Source organism: Rhinolophus sinicus, chromosome 5 (genome assembly GCF_057876585.1).
Source record: "Rhinolophus sinicus isolate RSI-liver-muscle chromosome 5, RSI-T2T, whole genome shotgun sequence".
NCBI classification, from domain to species: Eukaryota; Metazoa; Chordata; class Mammalia; order Chiroptera; family Rhinolophidae; genus Rhinolophus; species Rhinolophus sinicus.
Window position 1 is genome coordinate 59,043,654 of NC_142505.1, and position 12,563 is coordinate 59,056,216.

Genomic DNA, 12,563 nt, shown 5'->3' on the forward strand with positions numbered 1-12,563 from the left:
AAAAGTTCCTAAGTGCTGCTTGGCTTCCGCATCCCAATCTGTAAATTGGTGGTAATAGCTACCTCTGTCAAAGTAATAAAATTAAATGGGAAAACAAAGAGATTCGACCTATATATCACTTGTAACATAAACACCTCAAAAAAATGAGTTTATTTTCCTTTTTCCCCAGACCAGTTGCTGTCTGAGCCGCATGCTTTTCCTTTTCAACCCAATGTTCTTTGGCTTTGCACAGCCACTCTTACCCTTAACCTCTCCAAAAGTGTAAATGGAGGGTTTTTTTGTTTTTTTTTTATTAGGGGACTCAAGCTCCCCAGATGGGCATACTAAGTGATTTCAGATAAGGACTACTCGCTTTCTGCTAACCAAAGAGGATTCACATTTGCTCTGTTCTCAGGCACTTGAATTTTTAATTTTCAACTGGATTCACATCTATAAGACTACACGTTGAAGAAGCTGCCGGTGCTCCTCCCTTCCCTCACCTCAATCCTAGGCCTATTACAATGAACCATTCTTGCTTCAGGCATTGTCAGATCCCCTCCCAGGCTCCCAACCACCAGGAAACTAAGAAAAGTGATAATTAGCAACACACAAAAGAAATATTCCTGAGTTCACAATCAGAAGTTTGATTAACATCTAAACACAGTCCAGCATATATTCACAATGTGGAAATGAACAGTAAGTAGGTACAGAGATAATTCTCTTCCCTTTTCCCCTCCAAAGAATGTCAAATCAGAATCAACACACAGAAGATTCATGGTCAATTAAGCGGGAAACGAGTAAACTCGTCATATCGCCTCTAGTTGGAACCAGCAAAAATTTTGCAAAGTAAATAAATAGAGACCTCTTTTTAAACTAAAACACTGAAAGTTTCATAGAAAAATATCAAATATTGAAGATACGAATATTTTACGGAAAGTGTAATTTTGGCGAGAAAATGTCAAAAAAGCCCAGCGGTACGACGCGATTTGGTGGGAAAATGCCCGCTTACAAAGTGTTAACTCTCACCCACTGCCAGGAACAGGGGCTATTCTCACATCAAAGATATAATGTCCCTAATACAATAATAGTCAACTTTGCATTTACCCTTTGTTTTTAAGTCTAAGCTTGAAAATGCCCCGTCATTGTCCAATAAATCCTAATTTTCAGAGTTTATAAGAGATACCATAATAACTTGGCCAAGTTAATAATCTGACCTAGTTAATAACAGTATCATATTATGGCCTTCTGTCTCAAATAATAACACTCAAAAGAGCAAACAAATAATATTGTTTTCAGAAAATTAAAGTTTAATGTTTTCCCCACATTTGGCTGACCTTATAATCTCAATTGTGGGATCTCATCCTATAGATATATTTTCACCTGTGTGAAATTATTTATGTCCATGTTATTCATTGTAGTAGTATTTTAAAATATGAAAAATATTTATCCAAAGGGAACTAATTAAATAAATTACGGTATGCCCACACAAAAAGATGATACAGCCACTTAGAAAACACGAAGTGCTCTATTACTGAATTCCAAAAACCTGTAAGACATACTGTTGAATAAAAGAGCAAGGTACCAAATAGCATATATTGTATACTACCTTTGTGTGAAACAGGGAAGAAGTAAACACATAAACACACACACACGTACACACATGCGTACATTTGTATTTACATAAAGAAATATCAGAACAGTAACCAGAAACTAATAACACTGGTTATAATATTGGAGGGGAAAAAAAGAACTGGAAATTAGGCAGGTGGACCATGGGTACATGAAAGAGAGAACTTACTGAATATTTTTGAGACATTTTGCTTCATGAGCCATGGAAACGTATTATGGACTCCAAAGTACATTAAAAATCAATTGGTGGTAAAAATGACATTCCATTCCTTTAAGATGAAAACAATAGAACCTATAAGGTCACCTTCTAATACAATACATGCACATATTAAAAAACAACACATATACACACATATTTAAACTAATAAATCAGAAAACTCCTAGAGGGAAAAAACCCCAAAAACGCCGTTCACAGAGCCTCTGAAGGCCTTATTCCACACAGATCTTATCGTTCATATTAAGGTGAACTGCAGGCCCCTGTGGTTGTCGAGACCTCACTAGTCCACACAGCACTTCTGCCTGGACAGCCCTGGATGCTCTGAAGTGCTGAGCAGAGAGGCGTCCCCCGCGCTGCTGCCTGATCATCTCACCTTCATAGGTGCCGACTTCCAGAAGAGTCCCGCTCCGCTCGAGGTCTAAGAACTCCTTGACGCTCAGAAAGTTATAGTCCACGCCGGGCACTTCTCCTTCTCTCGGAGATCGGGTTGTGCCTGCACCAGACAAGACAAAGGCAGAAGACACCATCAGTCAGCTGAAACAGGAAGCTCCAATCCAGGTGTAATTAAAATAACCTGTTCAGTAAGCTGGAGCACTGAGACTCTGCGACCGATCTGCCTGGACAGGGACCTGGTAAAGGCAACTCTTCCTAACAGAATAGCATCCTCACTTCCGCCCTCCACTACCTGGGACTCTAAAGAGGAAAAGGAAAACCACGCACAGCGAGGAAACCCAGGGAGCGTTTTACCTTTTTAAAAATGCACCGAATGAGAAAGCTGAACGGGATTTTATATAGAAAACATTCATAATCAGCAGCTTTGAGGACTCTGGTAAATACTAAAACGTTATCTACCTTAAGCTCAGAGCCTAAGGGGTTTATATTTTTATCATAGGCCTTGCGATTTCTGTGTTCCTCAGTACATCCGGCGAGCTCCAGTGTAACAAGCCTTTTGGAGAAAATGACACCCACTGCATAAACACATCACTAGAGAAATGTGATTGCCCAGGATCTATGGATGGATATCTCCCAGGGACTAAACAACGTTGCTGCTCTCCATGTAATTAATATGTTGGGTAAAAAGAGGCCACCCTCAAGTTCTGACTGAAGAGAAAGGACCCTGCATTTGCTAGAAAATACTCCCCCTGAATTAAGCTGGTTATTCTCAGTGACTAATAAATAGAACTCAGAAAATAAACCAAGAAACAATTACGTAGTGCACACTGGGACCCTAGATTGCATATTATGAAAGACCAAAAAAAAAAAAAAAAAATTGCTTGATTTCTACTCCTGTTCCATTTAGGGGATATAATTGACATGACTGATTTTGAAAGGCACCATCACCTCTATATAGTGCTTTAAGTTCAATGTTTTCTTACATAGCGAGCAGGGATTTCCCCCTATTCCTAGGAACCTGAAAGCAATGCCAACGGTCGTACCTACTGGCTCCGATGTTCCTAGCACGGTGCAGACTCTGCTCACTTCCCTGTGTGAGGGACCACATCCACTTACCTACAGTTGCTTCCAGAAGTAATATCTGAAATCTGAGGGCGTGAAATGGTTGCAAATTGTCCCTAGATTGGTTATATCACAAATGTCTGTTTATCATGCCGAGCGTGCTAGGGCTTTCTGGTAAAGCCGCCTGCTTGTGTTGTAGCTAGAAGTGTAGTCTTGTACTGTTTTCTAATTTGTTCCCATTTCTGGCACCCCTGGAAGACAATGACAAGTCCCTTGAGGTAGCTCACAGCTTTTACATTTTTATCTCCAGTGTCAGGCACACAGTAGGCACTCCAGAAACATAAAGAGCATAATGTACTGTTGACGAGCAGGGGTCTGGAGTGGGAATGATGGGTGTGTGGTCTGATTCCACAATTTGTGGCCTTGGGCATGTTCCTTAGCTTCTCTTATTTCTCAGTTTCTTCATCTGCAAAATAGGGATCACAATAGTACCTACAACGTAGGTTTGCTGTGCATATTGCATGAAATAATCCTTTTAGAAGACTCAGCTCAATAATCATTAGCAGATATTATAGTTTGTGTTATTGTTAGAATTAAATGAGGTGATAGAATCTCATAGTTCATATGATTTATATATTCATAATTGCATAGATCCTTATGTTCCATTTACTTAATATTTACTGAGGTCTCAATATATGCCAGGCACTGGGGTAATACTGGTGAATAAGACAAAGCCGCAACCCTAACAGAATTTATATTTACTCCGAAAGACAGAAAATAAACATGTATGTAAATAGATACAGCATTTAATTTCAGGTATAAATAATTCTTCTGTAGGAAACAGAGGTTAAAGGGCTACAAAGTATCTCAGAACAATGTCGGTTAAAAGGCTTAAACGTGTCTGGAGAAAAGAAGGAAGGTGGAGAGGAGAGTTGGGAAGTTATTTTAGATAGGTGATTAGGAAAAGCCTGGCTAAGGAGGTGCCATCTAAATTGAGAACGCTGCAAAGGTGATGGGAAAAGCATTCCAGGAAGGGGTTAGGTGCTAGAGCTCTGGTGTGGGAATAGGCTTGGCATGTCGGGCAAGGGCAGAAAGGTCAGAGAAATTGCAGGGAGCGATAGCAAAGAGGTCAGAATTGAAAGCAAGAGGCCAGGTTATGTAGGCCACAGAAAAACTAGAGATTTTATTCTAAGGATGATGGGAAGCCACTATAAGGTTTGGAGTAGGGTGAGGCCATGATTCATTTTTAAAAGATCATTTGGCTTTACAGAGAATAGGCTATGGGCAGAGTAGTAGCGGGAGGTGGGCAAGAACAGAAGAAGCAAGAAGACCAAGTAGGCAGCTATGACAGTGTCCAGGTGAGAGAAAATCAGGGCACAGACAGGAAGGGTAGGAAGAAGGTGGTAAGAAGCAGTCAGATTTCTATCACGAATTATAAGTATCGTAAATAGCTGTAACATGAATACACAAGATAGACGTATGTCATCTCATCGGGCCTTGCTAGATCTATATTTTAAAGATAGAACTTGCTGATGGAGTGGATGGAGTGTGTAAGAAAATCAGAAGAATAAAGACTGACATCTAATTTTTGAGCTGGGCAAATGGGTGGTGCCATTTATAGAGATCGAGAAGATGGGAGATATGATTTTTAGGGAAACAAAGGGAAGAGTTCATGTAAAGTTTGAGATGCCTTTTAGACACCTAGGTGTAGAGGGCTGTGGACAGTTGGATATATTCAATCTGAAGATCAGAGTGAAGGTTGGGACATGAACTTGGGAGTGATTAGTAAACCCCTGGTATTTAAAGGCAAGAGACAGAAAGATAATCCAGGGAGAGCGTGTATAGAAAAAGAAGCCGAGAACTTTGGTTGAACACTAAAACCCTGTAATATGTAGAAGCTGGGAGAAGGAGGCGCCTCCATGGAGAGCAAGGGCAGCAGTCACAGGGCAGGAGCAAAGGACGAGGCTGTGACGTCTTGGAGCCAAGTGAAAAGACTGTTCAGCCAGCTGCTTGGAAAACACAAACAGCTGACATCATATTGGGAAAGGTCAGGGTAGGGCAAGAAAAGAATCTTTTTGAAACTTGCTGTTAAAAGATCTGTCCCAAAGACGTTCTGTGTGGCAACCGGCCTCCGTACCCAATTCCATGAACTTAATCCATCCCCCCACTCCATCCCCACACAAAACGAGGATAAACAAAACCAAACAAAGAATCTGCTAGGTTTGTAAAGTCTTCCCAAACCAGACAATGTCGTTTTCCTCCCCCTGGAGTCATCTTATCGTTGCCACTTCTTTCAACCATGTTTTCAGAACCAATTTGTCAGATTTACTCTAAAGACAACAACAATCACCCCTGGGTCTTAATTTCCTGAAAGGATTCAAAAATAATGATGAACTTCAAAAAATGCAACATTTGAGAGGAAAAATGAAACCAGCAGACACCATCTTCCCATGAAAATAAATATGCTTAAGATGGCCTTCGAGCTGCAGGGGAAAGGAGTGGGGGTGGGTAAGTCTCCCCCCACAAAAGCTTCAGGGTTTATTATCCAGACAAAACCTCTCCACTCTGCAGGCTGGCAGGAGGTTTACTCCCAGTTCTCCTCTGAGCAGCTCGGCCTGGGTCTGGGCCAGGGCGCCCGGGCTCCATTCAGTGGTGTGAGGGAGAGCAGGGCTGGGAGGGGCTCCGCCTCCTCTTTGCTTCCAAGCAGAATGACGGGCTGCCGGCTGGACACACGCCTGGCAGATGGCATTTCAAAGGGTTTTCAGGAGCCATCTGGGGTGGGTACAATTATTACAAACCATGCTTCTAACAAAGCCAGAAGGGTTACTTCCTGGCAGAAGAGAAGTAAAACAAATTCTATCATGTTTCTCAGGGACAGCATGTTATATTAAGGAAAAAAAAAGAAAATCACCAGGCTGATAAACTGGGGTTTTCTACAGCCTGCAACACTGCCTTCGGCTTGTCTAGCTGCAAATCGGGCCAAAAATATCTTGTCGCTATTAGCTTTAAATGAATAAACACGGTGCCCACCCACTACTTTCAAAAAGGAAACAAAAAGAGGTATGAAACACTAGGAAAAGAATAGTAACTTCCATTTATTGGATGCGTACTTATATATCAGGGTGTCAAGCACTTAATCGAGACTGTTGGATTTCATCTTCACAAGAAATGTAGAAGTAAGGGTGGCTCGGCTACTCGTCTTATGGATGAGAAGCCGAGAGTCAGAGTCAAGTAACCTGCCCAAGGCCACGTAACGAGGAAACTGGGCAGCGCTGATGTGAACGCAGACATTCTGACTTTAGCATCCCGCTTTCTAAACCATCACTGTCCAACAGAACTTTCTCCATGAGGGAAGTGTTCTGTACCTGTGCTAACGTGGTAGCCGCGAGCCACCTGTGGTATTGATAAGTGGCTAGCATGACTGAGGAGCTGAATTTTAAATTCTAAGAACTTTAAATAATCACACGTGGCTGGGAGCAACCAGATTGGCCAGTACAGCTCTCAACCATGTTCTATTTGGGTGGCTTGCCCACATTGCACTGTGTCTGCACAATGCCTCCAAAGCACTTGGGCTCTCAAAATAATAACAAGACACATCCTTACACTAAACAGCAGACACCCTGTACTGACCCAGGACAACCTTTCTTTTAAAAAACTCACATGCTTTGAAAAATGATCAAGTCTAACTCTGTTTCATACTAAAAATTATATTTGGTTCCTATGGGCTATGGTCTTTTGGAAAAAGCCTCCATAGATATTTGTGATAGCATGGCTTGTAGCAAAACAAAAACAACAAGACCAAAACAAAAGCTGCCCTCCAAAACAAAAAAAAAACTGAGTGCCCGTGAATACAGGAATGATTGAATGAAATATGGTATTTTCACCCTGAAATTTTTTTTTCACTACATAAAGGTTGGATGTACACGCAGTTACCAGAAGGAATGTCTGTGCTATGCAGGTGAGTAATAAAACAATTCATAGAATAAAATGCAAAATACCACTGCATTTTATTGAAAAATACAAATGCTGCCCTTTTTATGATGCTGCAAGTGTTGTGAGTTAAACAAAAGTTAAAAAGCGTGGAATAATAGTACACCTTTCACAGTGGCAACCTCGGGAAGGAAGGTTCAGAAATGGGAAAAGACGAAATGATTGTTTATTTAAGTTCCTCTCACACTCTGAATTGTACCAATATGTATGTAATAATTGTTTTGGCATTTTATAAATTGGATGAAATAATTATTTAAGGAATCTTGAAAGACTTGAATCTTGGGCATCCTACTCTAGCATAGTCCTTGGATATTGCCTCAAGGGTGCGAAAGAATACAGGCTCCAACTGAACCAAACAAACAGTATGTTCTAATTCTCCCATCTCCTAGCAGCCAGCACCACTGTGCACTTGCCAGTATCTATTAATAGGAACATACTACAAAGAAAGTTGAGAGAAGGTGGTACTGCTTTTCTGCCTGGTTTTGTTTTATAAACCTCAAACTCACGTAAACAAAATCCTTTGTAAATGTTTAAATCCCTACAGGAATTGCACCAGAGTAGTGAACATTATCAACCCTTTCTTTCCCCAACCAGATCACAAATTAATTTCAGCTCTGCCCTTCTGAGTATCTCAGTAGGAATTAGCAATGCCCCCAAAGGTTTGCCCCTTAAAGCTTGAGTGGTGGCTTGCTTCTTATACACATTTTATGGTTCATCAGCTTTCAGAGTACCTGGCTTGAGTGACCCTTGCTGAGGAAATCAGAAAGGGACCTTCCTTATCATCAAACTCCACAAGCCATGGCTACAGAAAGGAAACCCCATTCGGAGCTCACTCACTTCTCTTCTTATTCTAGAAATTCTCTTGAAATACCAAGTTGAGGCAGCAGGAAAATCCTAGAAGTGAGACACTGATATGCCATTCTGCCTGCTACGGGTCCCAACAGCACCAGGTTTCCAGGCAAACACCTGTCCAAACTGTCTCAAGGCCAGAATGCTAATAGAGGAATCACGAGCCCACTAAGATTAAATTACTAACACTCAATCATATCACCCAATGTTAAATTAATCTGGGCCCTGCTTATCAAAATCCAACAAGACCAAAAATTCTAGTTACCTCAATTGTCGCCATGTTAAGAAAAGACCGTCACTTCCTATAACGAAACAATTCTTTGCATTACTTGAAATTGGTTCAACATCCAGGACAGCCTCACGATACTCATTCCTTAGTTAGAGAACATGTTGTTTTCCCCCCAAATTCACTGTTACCTGCCACTCACACAATTTTTGCAGTATCTCAGGAGCTGCAACGGTATTTACTCAATATTTTCCTTTCAAGACAAACTGCTTTTAAAAAAAATACATTCATGTACAAAGGAAATACTTAACTGCTACAGACCTATTAGAATTAAAAAAAAAAGCCTTACAACATCAAATGCTGGCAAAAATATGGGGTAACGGGAACTCCCATACACACGTTGTTGGCAAGACACAAAATGGTACAGTTGCTGGGAAAATAATTTGGTAGTTTGGTAAAAAGTTAAAAATATATATTTACCATAATGACCCAACAACCACACTCCTAGATATTTATCCCAGAGAAGTACAAACTTATTTTCTACACAGAAACCTACGCACAACAGTCCTTCAATTGGTGACTGGATAAATGGGGTACGTCCGTGCGATAAACACCACTCAGTGAAACCACGGATGTGTACAATGTGGAGGAATCTCAAACACATTGTGCTAAGTGAAAGAAAAGGCTACATACATACTGTGTGGGACCATTCAAATGACATCCTATAAAAGGTAACCTTATAGCAGGGATGGGGACTAGACCAGTGATTTCCAGGTGTGGGGTTGGAGTTGACTACAGGTGAATCAGGAGGATGAGTTGTTCTGTATCCCTATTACAGCGGAGGCTGAAGGACTATGTATTTCTCAAAACCTACAGAACTGCACACCTCAAAGGGGGAATTTTACTGCTTATAATTTTTTAAAAGAAAACATTTCGCATTACCTCAAATGAAAAATCAGTTTCACCCTGCCATAAATAGTAACTAAAAATAAAACGATTTCATTTTATCTAGAGCCTAAAATCTGAGCCTGAGGCCTGCAATCTTATTACAAAGAGAAATTGACAAACGTTAGAAAGGTATTGCATACCTCTCAAGTACCAAATTGAGCCTTTCTCCTTAACATAATTATAAGGATTTTTAAAAATTATAAAGAAAATCAGCTGCTCACTATTGGATTAAATGTTCAAGGAGCATCTGAAACACTGCCTAAACTCACCACATCATCCTGAAGTTGTTCTGAGACCCCCAAGCTAAGCCTCTGACATTTGGTAGGTCAGCACTGAGTGAGGGCTTCCACGTGATGCTGAAAAAACCTGCTTTCAAAGTCCAATTCCATCACTTTACTCTCTAAAGAATTTAGGTTGCTAAATCACTCTAGGTCTCAGTTTCCTCACCTACAGGTGAATATGGAACAAATAAATAAAAATTTAGAAATGCTTTAATGAAAATAATAAAAATATCTTCACCTCAAGGTTCTGTGTGAGATCGTATCACAATGGCCAGCATACAGTGTACATCTGAAACAAACAAGTGGTTGATATTCGGCTGGCTGCTTTGGCTGGCTTGGAAACTGGGATTGAATTTCAACAACACTCTTGGAGATAGGCTCCCGGAGAAAAACCTGTATGCTTATGACTTAGATACATTACATATTACTTTGTATTCATACAAAATATCATCAAAGTCAAACCCGCATCATTCTTTGGATTCTGGCCCTCAGTTAATGCAAGCTTCTTTACTCTGGCTAGGAGTTTACCTGCCTAGGTATTATTTCAACCCTCTCTGTTTCAAAATAAAAATGGAAGAAACGTATATCTTACAGCTAAGCCATCTTTATGGTTTCACCCTGAAAAGCCCTGAGTTGTTGGCTCTGATTCATGAGTGATCTTGCCCTCTTTTCACCACCCCAGAAATGCAAATCTCATAGCACAGGCCATTGCAAACTTTCTCCTATGAATAGATACCTTTTTCATATGGAGCCTGATCAGACACAAGGAGGGATACAAATGTCCTTATTCCCAAAACAGAGATTTGGAAACAAAATATCCTCATTATTGAACACAGCCGTCTGCATTTTATGGACTCAAAACACTAGTAACTTTTCTATGGTGCCTGAAACACAGGCAGCAGGCGTCCAAAAGTGGAGCCACTAGAATTACACTGTGTATTATTTTCCTGTTCTTTTTGAATAAAAACCACTAACTTTCAGTGAAGCTTTTGTATCACTAATACTGCTAGTTAACATGCAGTATCTACAGAGAACTGAGAATGGAAGACCAACAGATCTTCTCTCCTACGAGAACGTGCCTATGTTTAATACAAGTCCACGTGGCTACTTGCTTCTGTCCTTTCAAATCTACATTCCCTGGAAAAGTGGATTGAAACTGATTTTCTGTAACTGGGAGGCATAACAGAATCAACCAGAAAGCATTAAAGGAAAGGTTAAGAAGAGCTAAAGACAGAAAAAACACAAGGCTAGGACATAATACATGACTGTTGAAAGTATCTCATTAAGGATACAGAACAATATTATTACTAGCTACTATTTATTGAGCACTTATTATGTGCCTGGGAATTGCTAAGTAATTCACAGATGACAGGAGCCCGATGCTTGGCAAGAGGAAAAGTCTTTAGAACTACCCTTCTAGTTACCACTTTCTAATGCATGCTTGTTCTCTTTTATTCTGCCAACAATTATTTCTGAAGTGCCTACTATGTATGTGCCACATACTGTGTAAAGTGATGGGGGTCAGCAAGTCAAGTGCAGGCCCTACCCTGTGAGAGCTTAAAGTTGGTGGGGAGGATAAAACCAAGTATTCACATTAATGAACAATAAGTGATATGAAGGAGAAGCTAGAGAAGGTTCTGAGTGCTCCTCTCAGAGGAATCTAAATGTGAGAAGATCCAAAGATAAGACAAGGAAGGGTGTGTTAAAGCGTGTAAAAAAAAATTCCAGTATTGAGAGAATTGGACAAGGTGGTCACGGAGCACGGAAAGTGCTGAAAACACATGGGGCTCATACTTGGTGTATGTGGGGGGCAGGGGTAGAAAACCAAACAGCGGAAAGGATAAGAACCCATAGCACTGATGGTCTCGGACGTGACAGCTGCCACTCAGAACGGTCACAGGAATGACTGTGCCTCCAACTGTGTGTCAGGGAGCAACACGCACGCACGCAGGGAACAACGCACACGCGCAGGGAGCAACACGCACGCGCAGGGAACACACACACACACAGGGAACAACACACATGTGCAGGGAACAACACACACACGCAGGGAACAACACCCACATGCTCAGGGAACAACGCACACGCGCAGGGAACAACACACACGCGCAGGGAACAACACAGACGCACACAGGGAACAACACACATGTGCAGGGAACAACGCACACGCGCAGGGAACAACACACACGCGCAGGGAACAACACACACACGCGCAGGGAACAACACAGACGCACGCAGGGAGCAACACGCACGCACGCAGGGAACAACACACATGTGCAGGGAACAACACACGCGCAGGGAACAACACAGACGCACACAGGGAACAACACACATGTGCAGGGAACAACGCACACGCGCAGGGAACAACACACACGCGCAGGGAACAACACACACGCACGCAGGGAACAACACACACGCGCAGGGAACAACACCCACACGCTCAGGGAACAACACAGACGCACGCAGGGAGCAACACGCACGCACGCAGGGAACAACACACATGTGCAGGGAACAACACACGCGCAGGGAACAACACAGATGCACACAGGGAACACACACACACACAGGGGACAACACACACACGCAGGGGACAACACACACACGCAGGGAACAACACACACACGCAGGGAACAACACACACACACAGGCTCAGGGAGCAACACACATGCACACACAAGCAGGGAACAACACACGCACGCACGCAGGGAACAACACACACACGCAGGGAACAACACACACACACACACACACACACACACACACACACACACACACACCAGCTCAGGGAGCAACATACACACACACCTCTGCTGTGTTTCCAGCAGAACAAAGCTGAGAGGGTAAGGTCCTTGTGTTCCAAGAGCTCTGAATCTATTGGGCCTGTGTCCACTCAAAATTGATGCCTCATTATAAATGGTAAAGCAACTAAAAGAGACTTGACTGATTAAGATAAAGAGAAATAAAGAATAGCCTAATCCTAGGGGCACCA

The 12,563-nt window shown here is 41.8% G+C and overlaps 1 protein-coding gene across 20 annotated transcripts in view; it reads right to left on the reverse strand.

Annotated features, from left to right (window-relative positions):
* The window catches only part of MAGI1 (membrane associated guanylate kinase, WW and PDZ domain containing 1), a 590,782-nt gene that overhangs the window by 116,366 nt on the left and 461,853 nt on the right, over positions 1-12,563 (reverse strand). For all 20 annotated transcript variants that reach the window (XM_074313244.2, XM_074313245.2, XM_019757182.3 and 17 more), the window contains exon 3: positions 2,199-2,318. In XM_074313244.2, coding sequence (XP_074169345.2) covers positions 2,199-2,318 — 120 coding nt within the window. The remainder of the gene's footprint in view (positions 1-2,198; positions 2,319-12,563) is intronic.